The sequence below is a fragment of the Micropterus salmoides genome, unplaced genomic scaffold (genome assembly GCF_014851395.1).
Source record: "Micropterus salmoides isolate LMB-PRFRI ecotype aquatic unplaced genomic scaffold, ASM1485139v1 Ms_hic_scaffold_6, whole genome shotgun sequence".
Lineage (NCBI taxonomy): Eukaryota > Metazoa > Chordata > Actinopteri > Centrarchiformes > Centrarchidae > Micropterus > Micropterus salmoides.
The window spans coordinates 4,564,174-4,586,287 of NW_024044348.1; the positions used below are offsets into that span (position 1 = coordinate 4,564,174).

At 39.3% G+C, this 22,114-nt stretch overlaps 1 protein-coding gene and 1 long non-coding RNA gene across 2 annotated transcripts; one reads left to right on the plus strand and one right to left on the minus strand.

The window, feature by feature from the left end:
* Nucleotides 1-1,165: 1,165 nt before the first annotated feature.
* Nucleotides 1,166-4,217, minus strand: LOC119890787. Its single transcript, XR_005442305.1, has 3 exons — nucleotides 3,787-4,217; nucleotides 2,215-2,417; nucleotides 1,166-2,107 (listed from the first exon to the last, which is right to left on the minus strand). It is a non-coding gene; the product is annotated as an uncharacterized LOC119890787 (long non-coding RNA).
* Nucleotides 4,218-9,709: 5,492 nt separating this feature from the next.
* Nucleotides 9,710-16,630, plus strand: LOC119890596 (interleukin-17C-like). Its single transcript, XM_038701924.1, has 3 exons — nucleotides 9,710-9,718; nucleotides 9,826-10,079; nucleotides 15,589-16,630. Exons 1-3 carry the CDS (start codon nucleotides 9,710-9,712, stop codon nucleotides 15,824-15,826), a joined length of 501 nt encoding a protein of 166 aa, XP_038557852.1. The 3' UTR covers nucleotides 15,827-16,630.
* Nucleotides 16,631-22,114: the final 5,484 nt, after the last annotated feature.

Sequence of the window (22,114 nt, forward strand, 5' to 3'; positions counted from 1 at the left end):
CTCCTGGACCTTAGCGCTGCTTTTGACACCACTGATCACAACATCATGTTAGACAGACTGAGGCACTGGGTGGGGATCTCTGGTACTGCCTTAAAATGGTTTTCATCCTACCTGTCAAATAGGAAGTTTTGCGTGTCTGTAAACAACTATGTCTCCTCGTTCTGTCCAGTTAAATATGGTGTGCCTCAGGGGTCGGTCTTAGCACCCATTTTGTTTTCCTTGTATCTGCTTCCCCTTTGACATATTATCCATAAACATGGTATTTCTTTTCATATTTATGCTGATGACACACAAATATACTTGCCCGTCAGATCCACAGACCCTGGAATGCTGAGTTCACTTAACAACTGCCTTTGTGAAGTTAAAAAATGGATGTCAAATAATTTCCTCCAGCTGAACTCAGACAAAACAGAAATCCTGGTCATCGGGTCCCAGCAGATGGCAAATCAAATACTGCCATCTACTGGTTCCCTAGTAAATCACATTAAGCCTGTGGCAAAGAACCTTGGTGTTTGGTTTGATAGTAATTTAAATTTCGAGCAGCACACCACAAAGCTTGTTCAATCATGTTTTTATCAACTTAGAAATATAGCAAAAATTCGATCTATGTTAACTTTTAAGGACACCGAGACCATTTTACACGCCTTCATCTCATCACGCCTGGATTATTGCAACAGCCTTTTCACCTGTTTAACCCAAAAATCTACTTATCGACTCCAGACTGTCCAGAACTCAGCTGCCAGGCTTTTAACCAGAACAAAGAAATATGACCACATTACTCCTATTTTAGCTTCACTACACTGGCTCCCAGTATGTTTTAGAATTGACTTTAAAATTCTATTGATCACTTTTAAAGGTCTTCATGGCCTCTCGCCTTGTTATATTTCTGACCTTTTAGTCCTATACGCACCAGCACGTACCTTGAGATCCTCGGGCAGAGGTCTGTTGTCTGTTCCAGAGTCTCGACTGAAAACTAAAGGGGACAGAGCGTTTGCTGTCAGGGCCCCGAGGCTCTGGAACAGCCTGCCGAGGAAATCAGGTCGGCTGAGTCAGTGAACTCTTTTAAGTCCCTTCTTAAAACATACTTTTATAGGAGAGCCTTTCCCGATCTTATTTGACTTTATTTTATCCCTTTTATTTTATTGTATTTTACTAATTTTATATTTTTCATGCTCTTATCTTGTTTTGTTTTGTTTTTGTATTATTCTTTACACTTGTTAAAGCACTTTGTAACTTGTTTTTGAAAAATGCTCTACAAATAAGGATTATTATTATTATTATTTATGTCATGATAGTGTGAAACAGCTAGAGACAACTTTATGTGGTATAAGCATTGAATCTGATGATAAGTCTTGAACTTGAATAACTTGAAACTGTCAGACATATTAGGATGTTGACTCAACTAGTGAGTAAATGCCAGCCAGATTTGACAGTGAGTTCATTCTGTGTGTCTAAATACGGGTGACAAACATTTATACTGACTGGAAGAAGACTGCTGTGACGTTGCATCATCCCACTGACATGATTATTGTAAGAAGCACCTTTATGGTTGGCTGCTATGTGAGAGCCAATCAAGATCCGTGTCACTGTAATGTGTTGGGTAGAGATTTGTCTTCAGGTGCAGAGTCACATAATTCACTGAGACTGTATACTATTGTTGTCCAGCTCACTTTGAAAGTTTCACTTAGATTAATTCACTAAAAGATAAATAAACCTTGTCCTCTGACTGTCCAACAAGCTCAATAATAAAGAGGTTATGTTTTTAGGGTTTTTCCCTGTATTGTGTTTATATATCTTTTTTGTGCATGTAATAGGTTTGCAAAGTGAAAAAAGCCCAAAGTTCCCAATTTTAGTTTGATGATCCCTCCATAGTATGATCATCATGTCAGGATTTGTAGCTAAAACCCAGAAGCAGATGGAAACAGGCGGTTCAGTTTAAATATTGACACACAGTGTACAGAGTGGCAGGCCAGAGAGGGGGTTGTTTACGCAACGCATGGCTGACTGGCAGGTTGAGCAGAGTGTCCGGTAACAGGCAGACCTGAAGACTGAGGCAAAGGTTAGCAAACCCTCAGGCACCCAGATTCTCAGACAGGTACAGAGATACCTGTACAGAGAAAAAATAACAAAATATCACTCACTCTCATAACTAAAGCCTGTACAATGAAGCGAAGTTACAGGCTTATTCAGACCAGTATAAAAAAAAAAACCAACCTTGATGATCGTTAGGGGAAGATGCAACCTCAACAGATGCTGGCACCTTGGAGAGCAAGTTCACGAGGAATTTCCCCATCTTGTCTGGATTTTCGACAAAAGTCTGATGTCAGACACAAAGGATCCAGAAGTTACCGCAGCCTGTTTGACTTCTGTTTGAACCAGTAGATTGTTTACACTCCAGGTTTGTATCAGTGCGCGACCTAGATGAAAAATGTGTGCACATGCTTACGACAAACTGCATTCTGTCGTGGAAATAAATTGAGCCAGGTGTCAGGTGTTCTCGGAGACTCACGAAGACTTGACAGCATTGTTTAATGAGACTTGGCGGAGGACATTAAAGTGACAGCATTGCATGAACACATGCAATGCCAAAACTAAAATCTTCCCAAACCTCCTTCGTTCCAAAATATTTATTTCTCTGCCTTTCCCTTAGTGTCTATGTTCTTTCCCTACAAGGTTATTTTTAATTGGCCTAAAATCTGACCAGATCAATCTGCTGATGTTTACACTCCAATGCATTACCTACATCACATTTAAATCTAATGGTCCGATGTATTTGCACAATATTGGGTTCATGAGAACAGGGTGAGAAGACATTTTAACACTATTTTATTTATCACATTTATTCAATGATGAAATATGAGTATGTATGTATATATGGGTGTGGGTCTCCTCCCCCAGAAGATTTTGAGCATTAAACACTAAATTTCCTGCATTAATTTATGGTGGAAATGTCTTTATTGATAGAAAAGGAAACTTTAATTTAAAATATAAAAATTAATTTGTTATTTAACATTTCTTGTTGCAAGCCATTGTTCAGAAAATATTTAAGAAATGCTTTCAAATAGTTGTGGGGAAATGTCCCCAGCAGTGTAAATGACACCTATGCCAACGACAACCGACACCACATCTGAGACGCGACAGAAACACGAGGGTATCAGACTATTTTTGCCTTCACTTGTAGAGTTTAAGAAATTCCTTGATGTCTTGGTGACGTTAGGAAGACAATAGGAGTGTAGATATGAAGGTATTTTTGTGTCTTTTTAATGCAAGCAAAAAAAACTGTTTAGACAGTATATTTGTCACACTGTAATCAAGCACCCTTTTGGAGGCGGGCATAAATATTTTTTGCAGTTATTTTAAAACGTATTAGTGTTTTGTTGTGTACAGTGAATCTGATTATGCTGAAGGCACCTGCCTCTTCAGTTTGTAAGCAAGGCAGCTCTGCACTGAACAAGACCAGGTCAAGCAAGCCTGAGTCAGTCAGAGGGCTAAAATACTTAAATATACTTAAATATATAATGTAAACAATACATTCCCATAAAATACAGCAGTGTCTATGTGTGAGCATACAAATCAAATCTCTCATCTTAATCTCTGGGCAGGACTCTCCCTGGCTCAGCTTCCCTTGTGCTGGACACTCTGCTTTTCCTGATTGTACAGCCACACATGCACGAGAAGAACATCAGTAATAAATATGACTTAAGAATAATCCATTCTCTTATTCCAAAAACACACTGGCCCTGTACTGGCCCTGTATCTGTCACTGTTTTGTCTGGCTCCATTTACCTTCTCCTCCTCCTTGTCCTCCTGTCCCTTCTCTCACTCCTCTGTTGCACCTATCGCACAACCCAGTGCTGACCTCAGCCTCAACAAAACCTTTGGAGATTAAACTCACTCCAAATGGAAAGTAAACTTCTTTGATGGGCCCTGTTGAGCAAATCAGACAAAGATCAGTCTAAATTGGGAGGGGCCGCTCGTGCACCCCCCTCCATATTGAAAGTATTGGTTTGGCCCAGTCAGACACACAGACAACTAGAAAGTTTTGTAAACAGTCAAACAAGTCAAAGCAAGTTTTTATTGTCTTATTTACTTTCTATTGCTCCATGATTTAAAAGCCTCTATGTGTAGGATTTAAAAAATGTCTGATGACTTTGGAGCCTCCCTGTGGTACCACTGTAAAAGAGACACTGTGTTACGTTCACTGACACACAAGAGGCAGGAACCCACAAGCACAACTTTAAATCAGTTAAATATCCAAGTCCAAAAATCAAGATTAACCGACAAGGATTAGACAGAGAATCAGGAATCAAGTAATGAATGCTGATAAGCTTAGCGTAGTGCAAAAAACTGGGTAAAGGAAGGGGCGGGTATATAGGGGGCTGGACTAACAGAAGAAATGAGAAGCAGGTGGGTGATTGGTTTAGGAGGCCAGGTGAGGGAAAGCTGTTACTGGAAAGCAGGCGGAGTGGCAGAACATGTCATATTCTTAGCAAATGAAATGCAAGTACAATAATCAAAACAATGTTGCTGTGAAATATAATGTGCAATTGTTCACACTCATAACTGCATTACAAGATGATAATGTAACTGCGGAAAACCCCTCCGATGCCCAGCATTTTCTTACCTGGCTTCCTTGACACGTTACGGTAAAAAACAGGCCTGAAATCTAGACAGGAAATCACCTGTGATCTTGGCCACAGATCCAGAGGGACTCAGACAGGACCCCGGTTAATGATTTCTAAATAAGTATGCAATTGAAAATACTATTAATAGAAGCCAACTCCACTTTAAAAATAAATAAAGCTTTATAAATAGATTTTGGAACTGAGACAACGCATTATCCCATTTCCACACACCAAGCACTTAAGCACACCTTTTCCAATCACTTCCCTTGACTCAGTTTTCAAATCCCTCCGACCCAAACCTCCTCTTTCCCCTTTCCTTTCTCTCTCTCTCATACAGGAACCAGCAGCTCCGTACATCTCCCCACACAAAGTCTTAAATCTCACCTGTTTTTGCCCATCTTCCCGCCAGCAGATACCGACCTCCTCCTCCTCCATCAGCTACGGATCCGATTCCTCCCCTAGCCTCTTCATCCCTCGACCCTTTGTCCCATCCCTGCATCCTCAGTCCTCCCTCCGGACATCCAATCCATTCCTCTCGTATCATCTCAGCTCCATTACATGCTATAAACTATTCTTAATCTACATCTGCACTGGCGTGGTCTTTGTTTGTTGTCTTGATGGTTTTGTTTGTGTTGTCCTAAGCGTTTGTTAGCCTTTCCTGCTTCCAGGCGTAGCAGGGATAGACTAGCACGGGGTAGATTGTGTTTGTTTGTTTGTTTGTTCTGTTTGTCTGTCTGTCTGTTGTCCTCCAGAGGCCAGAGCCAAAGTTGACAGATGTTGCTGGAGGCATTATGGTGCTTTCAGCCCCAAAAGCGAAGCAAGAGTTTGGTAGCGGCGGTTTGCATAGCGAGAAAAATACTAAAAACTTTTAAAAATGCATATTTGTATTGTATGAATTTGGCTTGTTTGTCAATTTGCTGTTAGCTGCCACTGCCGCGCTGGTTTATGGATAATAGGCAGCATCAAGTCACCATCGATGCTGCCTTCAGAACCGGCTGTTACGGGGACAGTTTGAAGGCATCTTAGGAGACAGGAAGAGATTGTTCGAGCTGTTTCAACCGGCACTCGTTGCCTCTCTGTCCTGTTAAGACACCTTCTGAGACAGCAGTTTAGTCCGTTTCAAACCGAGCCTCTGTGTGTCACATCAATGATGCACAGTGCTCAAACGCAGTCAAGATGGACTCTTGTTTCCCAAATGTCAGACTGTTCATTGTGAAGATGAAACCTTCATATTATCATCTGGTTGCTGCTGTTGACATTCACACCAGATGCAAATTCTAAAAATTGAACTGTGACATGTTTGTGGTGTATAACACGTAATTATAGGCTATGTATTGTTTCTAATAATAAACAACCTTGTACCTTCCTTGGAAGTTGAAGCATGGACATAAACAACTAATTAAACACTGCAGATAAGTCATGAATTCAAATTCTAAATACAGTATTTTGTGGTAAACAAAAAAGGACTGTAGTGCAACCAGCGGAGGGGGTTGCGCTTTAGTCCTACTATAGTAAATCCTCTGAATGAAATGGAAAGTAGTATAAATGTGGTTAAGTTGTTTTAACTTGAAACTACTCCGTTAGACCAGTTAAGGGAAGTTTTCTTGAAGTAAAATAATTGTTTGTTTTAACTCAAAGTATGAAGTTTAAACGGTTAAAAAAAGTTCAGTCTACTATATTATAGTTATAGAGTTAAAATAAATGCAATCTTCAAGTTGAGTTAACTTGCATCTTTAAGGAAAGCAGGTGAACTTGCATTACTTGAAATGTCTTACAGTGCAGGTACAGTATCATTGTCTATATATATTAAAAATACACACATCAAGGAAGGAAGGAAGTTAAAATGTTAAATCTGCACACGAGAGGGATTCCTCTGAGTTTCTAAATACAGGCTGTCCAACATTTATATGTATCCACTTCAGAAGGGGGAGGAGATAATGACGTTGTCATTTCATCACTGCGCTGTGTGACCTACTCTGGCTGCGGGTCAAGGTTCACAGGGTGTTTCTTTTCTGTTGGATCCCAGGAAAGAAGAGGAATTAAAAACTCTGAAAGCGCTGTTAAATGTCATGTTGCAATAAAAAGAGGGGAAGTGGGGGAGAAACAGGAGGGTTTCACATTCCTAGGGAAGTTGTAATCACAAAATTTGAATACACTAGATACTTAACAGCAGTATCATGTGATAAAAACAGAAACCAGAAATGTGCTTACATCAACAAAATAATGAATCACTGTCCAAAAACAGACTCTCGAGGGGGTAGATGAGGAATAACATACACAGCGGTGATTGACACCGCGTTAGACACCTGCTCTGATTGGTTTGTTTTGACCCAGGAGCGGTGGATTCTTGCAAACAGCATTAGGGGCAGAAGGACAGAGGATCTGTCGATCAGAATCAGAAATACTTTATTGATCCCCGAGGGGAAATTCTTGTGTCACAGTTGCACACATGGCACATCAAAGCATAAAGGAATAGAAATAATAATAGAAAATTGGTAGATAAGGAAATATATAGATATTAGAGTATATATTTAAAGAAAAATAAAAGCTGCATCCATATATACAATATTTACATTATTAAGGAAGTGTTATGGTGAACAGTAGTAGTGAATAAATAGTTGCAGAATTGCAGCAGAGAATATTGCACATAAAGAATTAAACAGATAATTATTGCACAAAACAGATAATAAGGTCCAGTTTAATAACTAACTAAGGCCTGTATGTCAGACACTTAGAGGGAGGAGTGGAAGAGTTTGTGGGGGTTTGGGGAATGAGTCTTGCACTGAAAGTGCTCCTGTGTTTGAGCAGCATGTCATGGAGTGGGTAGGAGACACTGTCCAAGATGACATGTAGCTTGGACATCTTCCTCTCTGACACCACCGACAGAAAATCCAGTTCCACCCCCACAGCGTCACTGGCCTTAGATCAGTGTGATGAGCCTGTTAGCGTAAGCTACCCTCAGCCTGCTGCCAGTATGCAACAGCAAACAGGACAGCACTGGCCACCACAGACTCATAAAATAAAAATAAAACACATAAAACATCCTTAGGATCGTCCTGCAGATGTTGAAGGACCTCTGCCTCCGCAGAAAATAGAGGCAGCTTTGGCCCTTCCTGTAGAGGGCCTCATTCCTGAGTGTTCTTGGCCCAGTCCAGTTTATTTTCCACGTGCACTTCCAGGTACTTGTAATCCTCCATAATGTCCACACTGACCCCCTAAATGGAAACACCGGTCACCGGTGCCTTGGCTCTCCTTAGATCCACAACCAGCTCCTTAGTCTTTGTCATGTTGAGCTGCAGGTGGTTCTGCTCGCACCATGTGACAAAAACTTCTGAAGATGGCAGGACTCTGTGTGGTAGTTGAAGTCTGTGGTGTAGACGGTGAAGAGGAAGGGAGAAAGGACAGTCCCCTGTGGGGCCCCGGTGTTACTGACCACGCTGTCTGACACACAGTGTTGCAGGTGCACATACTGTGGTCTGCCAGTCAGGTATTCAACAATCCAGGACACGAGGGGGCATCCACCTGCATCGCTGTCAGCTTCTCACCCAGCAGGGCCGGCCGGATTGTGTTGAATGCACCGGAGAAGTAAAAAAACATGACCCTCACAGTGCTCGCCGGCTCAGCCAGGTGGGCGTAGGTGCGGTTGAGCAGGAAGATGATGGCGACCTCAACTCCCTGTCAGGGATGGAGCGGGTCCAGGTAGAAGTCTGACCAGCTCCAGGGTCTTCATAATGTGGGAGGTCAGTGCCACAGGTCTGTCGTCCTTGGAGCCACAGGGAAGTGGCGTCTTTTGCACAGGCACGAGGCAAGAAGTCTTCCGCAGCACAGGGAACCTTTGAAGAGTCAGTCGCTGGACTGATGCATAATATATAAATTCAATAAATGATGAGCTGCAACCTACAACTTGTGACTGTACTCCAACTGTACTTATCTATTCATTAGTATATATATTTTTTTTAAATTTCCACTCATTATATAACATTTTTAAAATCCCATCTTAACTGATTTCATTCTGGTTATTACTTATTGTTTAAATGTCATTCTTTGCCCCGTAATTCACTTTGAATTACCTCCGTGTGCTGTTAAATAAATAATTACCAAATAAACACAGAATCGCTGAGATAATGTCAGAAATAATAATAAACTTTAGCACCTTTCTTATATAAAATAAGCAGCCAACTGCACTTTACTACTTAATAGCTGACTTATTGCGTGCGAGACAGCGGTGGAGGAAGAATTCAGATCTTTACTTAAGTAAAAGTATTAACACCCCACTGTATAACAAATACTCTGGAACAAGTAAAAGTCCTGTATTTAAAATGTTACTTGTAGTAAAATGCCCCCTGTGCCTGTTGTACTATTATATATTTTTATCACTTTAGATTATTATTCCTTGTGTATTCATGCAAAAGCAGGATTTTACTGCTGTAGAACTATTTTCTTTTGGGCTGCACTAGTGATTATTTTCATTCTGGATCAATCTGCTGGTTGGTTGGTTTGTAAAGACACAGTTACCCAGAGGCCATCCGGACACCGTCACAAAGCTTGTTGTGTCCAAACCTCAACATTATATGAAAAGTTACTTAAACTATCGTCATTTAATTTTCTACGAATTGATTAATCGGCTATTAATTTCAGCTGTACTAAACATCGTATTTTATAAACTCTTCCTATGTTCTGAGTGTACAAATCATAACAATATTTTCCTCTGAGATGACTGGAGTGCAGGTGCCATCAAACATAAAAGCAGGCTACCTCCAATCTGTACTACTACTTCTTTAATTTGGAAGTCCAGTAAGCTACCCCTACTTGTGTAAATAGTCACAGTCAGGGGACATTGACCTAATATTTAATGTTTTTGGTTAAGTTTAGATGTTTTGATGTCAGTGATGCTCAGATTAAGCACACCGCCCAGCGCGGGCGGGCGGGGTCAGATGCTGATATTTCGTTCTCCCTCCCTCTGATTCAGTTAAAGGAAATACTGAGATTTAGGGGTTTCCAGCAGCAGGTTCTGAAGATGGATACTGTATATATACCGGGTCCGATGGAGCAGCTGGTCACAGTGAAAACTGCCCGGCTTCAGGATGGCATGGGTCAGTCTGCAAATGGTAAGCCGGAGGGAGCGCACTTTCAGTTTCATGCTTGAGTTGCTTTTTAAGGAGTTGTTTTACAATATTGTTTTTTTTTTTAATGTTAATAGATCTCCTTCGGCTTGCTGCTGATCTTCAGTGACCAGCCTTCTTCTGCTGCTGCTGCTGCTGCTGCGAGGTCCGGGTGCATCAGCGAGGACAAGTTGAATAATCGTACTGACAAGTTTCGGAGGAAACACTGGGACAATGTGGCTATTTCTAAAAACCCGGTTTTGGAGCCGGACGCGCTGGACTGCGCGCAGTTTGCCAAACAAACACACCGCGGCGAAATGAATAAACGCTCCCTGTCCCCGTGGACGTACAGGTACGTAACACAGCGTGCAGCTACGGAGACCGCAAGGGGACAAAAGCGCTCAGAAAATCACGGTGCTGTCCCTAGAGCTATCAAACCCGGACTACATTATTCCAGAGAGGCTAAAACAGTGTTTCAGATTTCTGAAAGCTTTTATTCTATTTGTGAAAATGCTAAAAGGAAGATTCATATGTTGTTTTGTTACATGCAGACCACATTAGACCAGGGTCCAGATTAAAAAAACAACAGCACTAGGCTATGCTGTCAAATCCGGACAACATTATTCCAGAGAGGATAAAGTTTCTTTAAAACACTGTTTTCCGATATGTGAAACCTTTATTCTACTTGTTAAAATTTACAAAAAGGATGATTTTTACGTTGTTTTGTTACATGCAGACCACATTAGACCAAGGTCCAAATCAAAAATCACGAAGCCTGCTGTCAAATCTGGACTAATGTGTCCCAGAGAGTATTTTTTAAACACTGAGAAACATTTTATTCTATTTGTAAATATTCACAAAAAGAAGAAAAAAATAAATAAGGATGATTTATATGTTTATGTATACTAGACCACATTAAACCAGGTCCAGATTAAAATCCACTATGCCTAGGGCTGTCAAGAGAGGCTAAAGTTTTTTAAACACAGTTTCAGATTTGTGAAACCTTTATTCTAGTTGTGAAAATACAATGGGGGTGGTGATGGAGCATAGATAAGATGCTTTGTCTTTGGTGTGGGAGACCCGGGTACGATTCCCACTGTGAGACATCCACTACTGTGTCCCTGAGCTGTCATTAGCATCTTCAGGTAATCTTGTAGACGATGGAATAGAGTTATCTATAACCCCAGACTCCAGTTGTTAAAAACGCAGTCTGGTTTTATCAGACAGAGTTTGTTTTCGAAACAGGAATCTATTTTTATCAGACGGAGAGCAGACTTAGAGAGTGAAGACCTGAGAAGCATCAGGCTTGCTGAGACATCTGGTGCGAGTCACTACTGCCCCTCTGGGTATTAGCTGGACAAAAGATCATCTCTTCTTGGTTAAATCAAACTTACTGAGACACCGGCATGACTAAATTTGATTCCTTTCAGTCTAGACTATTAGCTGGACAAAAGATCAACTCTTCCTGAGACATCTAGTGTGAGTAAAATCGACTACTGCCCCTCTGGGTATTAGCTGACCTTTAGACTCCCCACGCAGCAAAGCTCTGAGGGGGTTCGTATTTGTTTTTTTTTCTTACTTCTATAAAAACCAGAAATCCAGAGGGTACTATTCACACTACTGACCTGATACCACAGAGAGGGGACCGGAAGTAGCCGGAAGTAGCTGTCAAAATTAGTTTGATGGAATGTCACTTATATATCTCTCTAACCTGGCTCCACAGGAGAGGAGCTTGGTAGCTGAACGCTCTGGCTCCCATTCTACTTTTGGAGACTCTAGTAACCCACACAAAAGTAACAGCATCAAAATATACTTACAGTACCAAAAGTAAAAGTATATTTTATCTGCTGGGTAGGTTGATCTTATCTTATATAAACAGCAGTAAAAAGTACAATATTTCCCTGTGATATTTAGTGGAAATATAAGTATAAATCAGATGAAAATGGACATTTTTAAGTAAAGTACCTCAAAATAGTAATAATACTTGAGTGAATTTACTAAGCTGTTTTCCTCATTCCTTTCCTTCCTTTACTTACTGTAAGTAAAAGTAGTAATTATGGCTGCATTAATGATTGTTTTCATTACAGATTAATCTGCCGGCTAGTCTTTCGATTGCTCATTCATGAATTATAAGAATGAATTTTTGCACAGAACGAGTGTTGAGTAAATTGTATCTTCCTGGTGAGGGATTAAGCAAATAGTTGAGTAACAACCAGCCATTGTCTCTGAAGAATTTATTAAATTATTAAAAGAGAACAAACAGAGAAGTACTATAACACATATGCAGAGACCTGCTGCCTAGGGTAGCTTCGGGCGTCTGACCCAGAGCAAAGGGATGTATTTTATTATTTTATTTAACCTTTATTTAACCAGGTGAGTCTCATTGAGATTAAAATCTCTTTTGCAAGAGAGACCTGGCCAAGACGCAGCATATAAGAACACAAAGAACAGTTTCCAACATATAAAAAACATCAAGTACACATACATATAACACAAGCCTCTGTGTTGAATAAGTTAGAATACAACTTTATAAACAGCAACACTGACCAATGTTCACCTGCTCCATATCCTTCAGAGTTGAAACAAACTGTCTATAAGAAAATAAGGCCAGTCAGTTTCACCGAGTTCTGAAGAGGGTTCCAAGCAGAAGCTGCAGCAAACATGAAGTCTTTTTTACCTAATTCTGTTCGGACACGGGGGACCAACAAGTGTAGGACGTCCTTTGAATGTAATCCATAATGGCCGTGAGTACTTGTTAAAAACATACTCAAATAGGTAGGTGCTAGTCCAAGAAGTGCCTTACAGATGAAACACAGCTAGTGAGTGTACCTTCTTGAATAAAGAGAGGGCCATTTAGCTTTATAGTAAAGGGTACAATGATATGTCCTATAATTACAGCCAGTGAAAACACGCAATGCACAATGATACACAACATCCAATTTCTGTAGGCATTGGGCAGAAGCATTCATAAATATATATATAATTTAATATGGGAAGAAAAGTGGCCGTCACCAGGTATTTTCTAGCGTGAATGGATAAGCATGATTTTGATCTGTAGAGAAAGCCAAGCTTTGTCTTGAGCTTAGAAACCAGGTTGCTAATATGAGTTCTGAAACACAGTTTACAATCCATGATTATACCTAAATATTTAGAACTGTTAACCAACTCACTTTCATTTCCTTCAAAAGTTGAGATGCTTGAAGTATTAACTGGAAGTTGCTTTGGTCTTTTCTGCATTTAAGACCAACTTAAGCTGTTTTAAACGGTTCTGAACAATATTGAAAGCAGACTGCAAAAGATCAAGGGCTTGTGATGCAGTACAGTAAATAACAGTATCATCAGCATAAAAATGATACACAGCATTCGATAGATAATCACAAAGATTGTTTGTATAAATTGAAAACAATATGGGCCCAAGTACTGAGCTTTGAGGAATCCCCTTGGAAATGGGCAAAAAGGAAGAGAAAGAGCCAGCCATCTGAACACTTTGGGTTCTACCTGACAGATAATTTGCAAACCAATCTACTGAATGCCAATGCTCAGTTGTCTAAGTGCCAGAATGCAGTGATCAACTGTATCAAAAGCTTTTGAAAGATCTATGAACAGTGCAGCGGACATTTTCTTGCTATCCAGTGTCCCAACAATATCATTTATCACTTTCAATGCTGCAGATATGGTGCTGTGTTGTTTCCTAAAACCAGATTGAAAGGGGGATAAGACATCATTTGAATTTAAAGATTCCTTTAGCTGCTCACCAACCAAGGGTTCAAGGAGCTTGGCTAAAACACACAGTTTGGAAAAAGGCCTATAGTTGTTTAAAATAGAGGGATCGACCCCTTTTAATAGGGGTGTAACATGGGCTGACTTCCATACTTTAGGGATATCATTTTCAATAAATGTCACATTAAAGATATAAGATAGAGGCTCTGCAATAAAGTCAGCTGCTAACTTTAGAAAGAAGGGATCAAGTTTATCAGGACCAGCAGACTTTTTTGTGTTTAATTCCTGAAGAGCTCTATGGACTTTAGAAACTGATAGAGGAGAAATATAAAATTGTTTGTCAGGAGGTAAGCATGGGTTAGAGGGGTCTCTCTTCTGGCCCTGGGCAGGTGCCAGTTATGTGCAGGTTTTTATGATAAAAGATAATTAATCCAAACCTTTCACTTCAGAAAAGCCGACCAAATCAAACCACATGTAACAAACTAAGAAACAGACTCAACTAAACCAGTCTTCGCAAAACATTACATTCCCATATAAAACACATCAACAATATCAATGCAGAAATACACAATATTACAGAATATAAAACACAAATATTCTCAGGATTGTTCATCATTTCATTCAGTAAAGAGTTACCGAAGATGAAAGAAATTAGCTTATAATAAACTATTATTGGCTTCCTTCACGTTGGCCTCTCTGGTGGCCAACTTCCTGAAATGGAAATATGAAAACCCAGCGTTTTGTTTCCTGTTTTGTTTAGATATTATGTCACACCTGTGGTTTTCCCTTCCCCGGTCTGTCTGTGTCTGTGTAGGTGAGTTGTGGGCGTGGCGCCCGGTATCTGCTGATTACTTATACCTGCCTCTCAACAAGCTCATCATGTAGCAGTATAACCCCAGTTTTTTAGTCTTTCATTGCTAGATTGTTTTGTCAGCTACTGTGGTAGCTTTAATAATTTGGGATACAGTGGGGTCCTTGAGGGGGTTCCAGGGGAATAAAAATGTATTTTCACTATTATTCCATCCATAAGTAACACAATGACAGAATTCAATGCAGCAGAGTAGATTAAGTGGAAGCAGAAACCTGAGTGCAGAAGGTGAGGCTCTGTGCGTTGTGCTACTGACAGGGCAGAAAGTCAAAAGTAGTGTTTGATGACCCGTGTGTAGAAGCTGCTTCATTGTCTTTTTGTCCTCGATTTCACACTCCTGTAGCGTCTCCCTGACACTGAATGTCTGACTATTGACTGTATGACTCTAACTACATGACTGTTGTGGTCATGGGTTTTAGTCACTTTCTGTAAAGAAACACCTAAAGCCAAAAGATCGATGAGAAGGGGTTCCGTGGTCTAATTTGTGTTGTGGGTCCTTGGGCACATTTTCAAGTGGCCTTTTATTGTGGCCAGCTTAAAGCTCACCTGTGCAATACCCATGCTGTCTGATCAGCATCTTGATATGCCACACCTGTCAGGTGGGCAAAGGAGAAGTGCTCACTAACACAGATTCTGACAGATTTGTGAATAATATTTGAGAGAAATAGGCCTTTCGTGTACATAGAGAAAGTATTAGCTTTAAGCTCATGATGAATGGGGGCAAAAACAAAAGTGTTGCATTTATAATTTTGTTCAGTGCATTTTCTTAACACAATGCTGTCAACACGGCTATTTGTGAAACGGTTAAATTGTTGAATCTCAACTATTAAACTGTTTGAATATCTGTAGGCAGACTGTCCAAATAATGTGTGACCTGTAAATATATTAATATAATACTAACGTGATATAATACATACTTTGTATTTAATGTTATATTTACTAACAGTAATTTATACTAGTTTCTCCATGAGCTTGAGGATAGTATGGGGGGTTGGAAAATATTGGCACCAATTCTTTTGTACCTCAAGTACTGGAATATATGATATTAAAATAGAAAAGATTGCCCAAGCTTAATGGAAATGTGATTATAAGACTTGTAAATAATATAAATTAAAAGTTCAGTGTTTTATCATGATTTAGAGGAAATGTGCCCTGCAGCACGTATCACAGAAGATTAAATTATTATATACACAGCTTTAAGAAACAGTAGTCCAGAGCATCTTTATTGATTGGCATGGGAGTTGCTGATGTCTGTTCTGTCTGTTTCTTTTAGCCTAGACCAAGACCTGGACAGGATCCCACATGAGATCGTCGTTGCAAAGTGCCTTTGCCGAGGCTGCATCATCAACCATCGTGAAGATAATGACTACAACTCTGTGCCTGTGTATGCTTTGGTGAAGGTCCTGAAGAAGATTCAGTGCTCAGGTGAACCAAAAAAATATGCGGTGAAACATTATTATATGAAAGTCGCTGTGGCCTGCGTCTGTGTTGTGCCCAAGTACCATAAATGACCGCAACATCATCACATGCTCACATCGGTGCTGAGCTTTATTTTTTTCTCTTTATTTATCAAGTTAACCGTAACAAAAAAATCTATTTAGGGATAAATATTATTTCTGTGATCCATTACGCTGACTAGCGTGGCTCCTGGGCAAGCAGTGTCAGTCAGTCCACCACTTTGATCCCCAGAGGATGAATCCTACTGATTTTAGTGATCCATTGGCTTTTACACCAGCAGGTTGACATTTTTGCTTTTCAGTAACATTTCTAAACAACTGCTGGATGTATTGCCATGGAATTTGGTTCAAACATTTATATTCCCCTCAGGGTGAATTGCAATTACTTTGGTGATCTGCAGACTTTTCATCTAGCACCATCATCAGGTCAAAATTTTAATTTTACTTTGGTTTATGATCAAATTCCTGATCATCCTCAGCTATACTTTGTGTTTAGTGCTAATTCACATGTGTCAGCATGCTAACAGGCTAAACTAAAATTGTAAACTAGGCAAACTTTATTAAGAGCCTCCCTCCCCTTCCGGGAAAATATATTTATGGTAGTCAACGGTGAGAAACCACTAATTTTTTGATCCTATTTGAAATGTACCCTGAATTACACATTTCACAAGCAAGGACCACGATCAACAGGTATGATTAAATGATTTATTGAGTAACAAACAGAAGATGTATGAAGCTTGCAGTAGCTGAATAGACATTAGAAAGCGTTGTGGGGAAGCTACGATAGGGAAATCCGCCGTAACACCCGGGCACAACAGACCCCAATAAATATGGAGAGGAGGAAGGAGATCAGGAGGCAGGACAGAGAAAGGGGTGGGAGGGAGGGATGCAGGATACGAGGGCGAAGGGGAGGGAGGAAGGGATGCAGGATACGAGGGCGAAGGGGAGGGAGGAAGGGATGCAGGATATGTGGGCGAAGGGGAGGACTTAGGACGTGTGGGTATTTATGGAAATGCTAGCGATGACGCGCTTGATGTGTGGTCCCACTCCTGAAACTCTGCTAATTAGCACCAATTTAAAATATAATTACACATAAAACTCTTGAAGCACAAGACTGTGAAAATACAAAGACCACAAACCCAAAAGTTGAATATGTGAGGTCATAACGTTTTCTCTCAATGACTGAAGCTAACATCGCTGAAGCTAACGTCAAAGAATGAGTTGTTCGATTAAACACATCAGGTGAGAAACATTTATGCATGGAACATAGCTAAGTTACTTAGCAAGAAGCAACCAAGCAATAAGCATTAGCTTAGCATAACAGCATAAGCATGATGCCAGCATATATTGTGCAAGATAAAAGATGTAGTTCAATTAATGGTTTCACACAAAACTAAATGTTATCTCTCATTGACTACTGTACATATTTTGTCTAAAATAAGGAGGCGGAAAGAAGGGACTTGGGCTCTCAATACCTGCTAAAGATTACCATGTTTGCATTGTCACTATTAACTTTATTAAAACCATGATGGGTTTAACCTCTAATATCTAATTTTGTAATAGATACTAACAGAATATGCATAGTAAGAAGTACACTCAAGCAATACCCTTCTCTGCATTATATGACTGTATTGATCACAGCAGTAATGCTAGTTTTAAGTTTTTTACTAAGATAAACCAAAAGCTTTTATACAACAGCAACAAAATGGTCTTCACTACACTATATTATAGTATATATATTATATATTAAGAGTAGCAGTTTGCACTTGCCAATCAATGTGAAATATCACAAAAGCTAAGTATCATTATATGTTCATTTTATGCCACAACGGCTATCAGCTAGAAGTGAATAGGTAAAAGAATAGTTCCACTTTTCCCATTTTGGGAAATGCTGTTATTTGCTTTCATGTCGAGAGTTAGATAAGAAGATTGATACCACTCTCGTGTCTGTATGCTAAAAATTATGCTAATGCAGGCAGTCAGCTAGCTTAGTTTAGCATAAAAAGGGGGAAACAGCCTGGCTCTTTCTAAAGGTAACTTACTTGCTTTCAGAATCCTACTTTAAAAAAGAAAATATACAGTATGATGACAATATTAGATTGCTAATACTGATGCATCAATGTGTAAGAAGAACTTGTCACAATCTGAAGGGTCGTGAGATGATTAATTGGGAAAGGAAAGAAGAAAAAAACTAAACTCTGATACACATTGGATTTTTCTAATGTTTGAATTTTGTGTGAAATATTGGATCATTTTAAAACAATTACTCAAATAAAACCATGTGCAAAGTTTAGAAGGGAAATATGCTGCTAACCACTCATAGAAATCTGAAATGTTATTTATAATATATTTTACATGCAAAATATTTTTTGAAAATTAACCAGGTGTAACCGATAAATTTATATTTCTTTCTGATATGTAGTGGAGTAGAAGTATAAAGTAGCATAAAATGGAAATTTCCACTCTCCATGCTAATCTAAGTTAAGCTCCCCCGGCTGTTCAAATTTAACTGATGAACACAGTGTTATTGATCTTCTCATCTTACTCTTGGCAAGTGAATAAGCATATTTCTCAAAATGTCAAACTATTCCCTTTAAAATGGGACAGTATTAGGCACATGCACATTATGCACAAGCTATATACAGGTTAAATTAATCTTTAAAACACACTGACCCAACACTGTAAAGCATCAAACTTCTCATTGAGTATTTGTTAAAGTTATGTTATGTGCATGTGAAGTAAGCTAAATGTGAAGATTCCTACAGTGTTTTTTTTTGTTTTCAATATACATATTTTATATTTTTTTATTTATATTGTATTTTTAATCGTGATCAAAGGTAATGCAGATTTGATCACTGTGAGGGGGGCATTGAATTAAGCTGTGTGTGCTTAAAAACTCATTTGGCAGACCCTGAATGTTGATCTTTACTGGATAAATGGTGCTAGTTTAGATTAATTATTAGATTGCACTGTATCACCGGGCATTTGTGATGTATTGATGGAGCATTTTTATTTTGTAAGTCTGGTTTCGGAGGCGTAAACTCTGCAGGGATAAAGCCACTAACATCAGACAAATGAATGTTAAGTGCCTCTCAGATTTGTCATGATGCCCCTTCACTGTTCACATGAAGAAGTTGAATTTAGACTTATTATTTTGTCCTGTGTAAATTGTGAAAGCATGAACAATAGACTCCTATGTTGCTGCTCGTCTCATCTGAAACATTTGTTCAACCCTGTCCATGTTCTATTTCATTTTTAACTACGCACTTTTTTAAACACTATTTACCAAAAATAAAAGTGTTTCTTTGAGTCATTTGTCCTGTTATGTCTTTTGTACTGTATCTGTATTTCTCTATACCTGCATCTAAAATGTAGCGACGCAGCTGCATTAAATTCTGTGCCATGTAAAACCACAATCAGAAATTAATGTGATCCATAAATTTAAACCGCATATACATACTTATTTTATAAGACAGATAGAAAATCTCCCAAAAATGTATAATATGTCAATTTAGTATTTTATTATTCTTTGTCTTGGAGGAGAATCCTGCTCTAACTTCAGTGAGCTTTTAGCGGTGGGTTCAAATTTATGCATCATTTCTTTTACCCTATCTTTGTTCACAGTTTGGCAAGTTGGCACCATTAAAAGTGTGCCGAATTAGCTATCAGCACTTCCGTTTTGCACGGTGCCCATGGATGTACAGACATCTATACTCTGATACTGAAGAAAACCTGAAGACATGGTGATTCTCAGGTTCTGCAGCCTGTTTGTTTGTCTGTTTGATTTCTGAGGTGTCACTTTGGGCTCTGGGTGATTGTGACGGCATTTCTCACTATCATTACAAACCAAACAATCAATCAATTGAATTATAGAAAAAATAATCAGCAGGTTAATCCATAATGAAATTAATTATTAGTTGCAGTCTGTTACATATTGGTTGAAAATGTGCTGCAACAGCAATAAAATCCTGTTTTTACGTGAATGCATGAGCAATATTAATGTAATAACATGTCACAGGGGACAGTTTACTGCTTTGAGTACTTCTAACAGAGTTTTTTTTACAGTGTGGTATTAGCATTTTTACTAAAGTAAAGGACCTAAATACTTGCTCCACCACTGAGTGTGACTTGAATCCAATGTGGGACAGTACTAAAGTCTACCTGTACCTGGATTTCACAGGAGTACTTTCTTTTCATGCCCTTTTTTACTTCTACTCCACCACATCTCAGAGGGAAATGTACTTTTTTCGTCACTACATTTATCTGACAGCTTTAGTAACGAGTTATGTACAAATTAGGATTTTTACACACAAAACATATTGGGCCCTATCTTGCACCTGACGCAAAGCAGCTCAAACAAGTGTGTCACTTTGTGTTGAAAAGTGGTGGGAGCACTTGGATCAGGAGAAGTTGACAACGCATGATTTTTAACACTATTTTTAAGAGACAGGAAATGTTGAAATATATGAGCTGGGGATTCCCCTCCCCCATAAAATGGGAGCATTAAACACTTAATGACTTAATGTCCTGCATTCTGGAGACAATTTATGGTGGAAATGTCCCCATTTATATCTGGCAAATGACAATTCATCAATATAAAAATAGAACATGTGGGAGTAACATAATGTAGTAATCAGCTGCTTGGGGTTTTTTTAGCTTAAGTTACTTTTTTTGGACAATACACACTTGTTTCTTCTTCTTCTTCTTCTTTAAGTTGGATTGCATGCTTACTTATTGTCCAAGTAAACTTTCCTCAAAGCATTTACATTTGTTAGTTATCTTTTTGGTGCAAACTATTTTCAGAACATTTTTAACAAATGCTTTCAAAAAGTGGTGGGGAAAAATCAGCGATTTTAAAAGTGGTGGGGACATTTCCCCAGCGTCCCCAGTGTATATGACACCTGTGGGCGCAAAGTGCAGCTCAAGTGTCATTGCTAGTTTCCAACCGACGCAGGTGTCATTTTCACGCCCAGCGCGCACGTTATTTAAATAGCATATGTATTGGCGCCCATCTGTGAGGCCATGGTTGGTCTTAAAATGAGGTGTGGTCAGGCATATTGTTGGGACAGCAGAAAGCGATTGCACTTGACCAAAAAAAAAAAAAAACTGGTATAAAATCAACGGCGCGTGATTTCACAGTTTTTATTTTATTTTAGGGGCGCATTACTCCGATGGTAATAAAAGACACTGTGCGTATTTACGCAGGAGGCACAGCAGCCTAACTTCATTGTAAATGCATCTAATGTTAATTCTGTGTTGTTCTTCACATCCAAAGGTCTCACACACAGTCCAGGTTCACACAGTGAAACTAGAGAAAAGCAGTCGTCCTCATGATCAATCCTGAGCTCCATCAGAGCGACTAAATTATTTCAGAATCTAAAAGTTCGATTCTGTTTCCTATAGAGAGTTTCCTCTGTCATGACATGTCACGTTTATAACTACAGATTTTTTTGTTTTGCTGCTTTAATAATAATAATAATAATAATAATAATAAATAATAATAATTAAAGCTGCAAGCAGCGTTGGGCGGGCCCTCGCACTTGTAAGCGCGTCCGCGCGTGAGCCGGCCGAGTTGCACATTCTGGAGTTCTGCCGGTGCGGCTGTGAATTTCCTACGCGTTTCCGACGCCGCATGAATGTGCTATGTGTCACTTCCTGTGTCCCCTATGTGGAGCTACATAGCACTTGCCGCTATGAATATAAATCGGTATTGACGTGTAGATGTCTGCGGGGTGGGAGAGTTATCAAGCACGTAAAGTTTGTTTCAGATGTGAACATGTACACTGAACAATAATGTACCCAAACAATAAAATAAATTCCTTTTTATTTCCCTGCCTTGTTGTTTATGTGTACATACAGAGGAAGAATGTGAGAACAGCACACATTTCATCGTTACTGTGTGTTAGAGCATGGGAGAACAGTGGATACTTTTAATACAGCCCACACCCCTAATACTGTGTAACTATAACAAGTAGAGAACAGAAGAAAAAGATGTTCTTTCTTTACAACTGTCTGCATAGCTTATTCATATTGTGTAATGAATGAAAATAAATAGGCCTACTAGGCTCCTCTCTACTTTGACATTTAAGATTAGCTCTTTTGATCCACCTTCATACACATGTGACATTACTGTACAACTTGAGAAAGGTGAGTTGTTTTCTGCTCCAGCCTGCCTAAAAGAAAAGCGTTTTTGGGATTAAATGGACTTTATTAGCTGCTGCAGTGCAGGATGAACTCAGAATAGACCCATTTCTCACCTTATTATTCTAAATCATGCAACGAAGAAGAAGAAATGCATAAGAAATCCTGGGACAAAATCTGTCCACAAATACTGTACAGCAT

Coding starts and splice junctions, on each gene's coding strand:
- LOC119890596 (XM_038701924.1), top strand. Junction 10,080..15,588: donor CTGTCCCCGTGGACGTACAG/GTACGTAACACA, acceptor TGTTTCTTTTAG/CCTAGACCAAGACCTGGACA.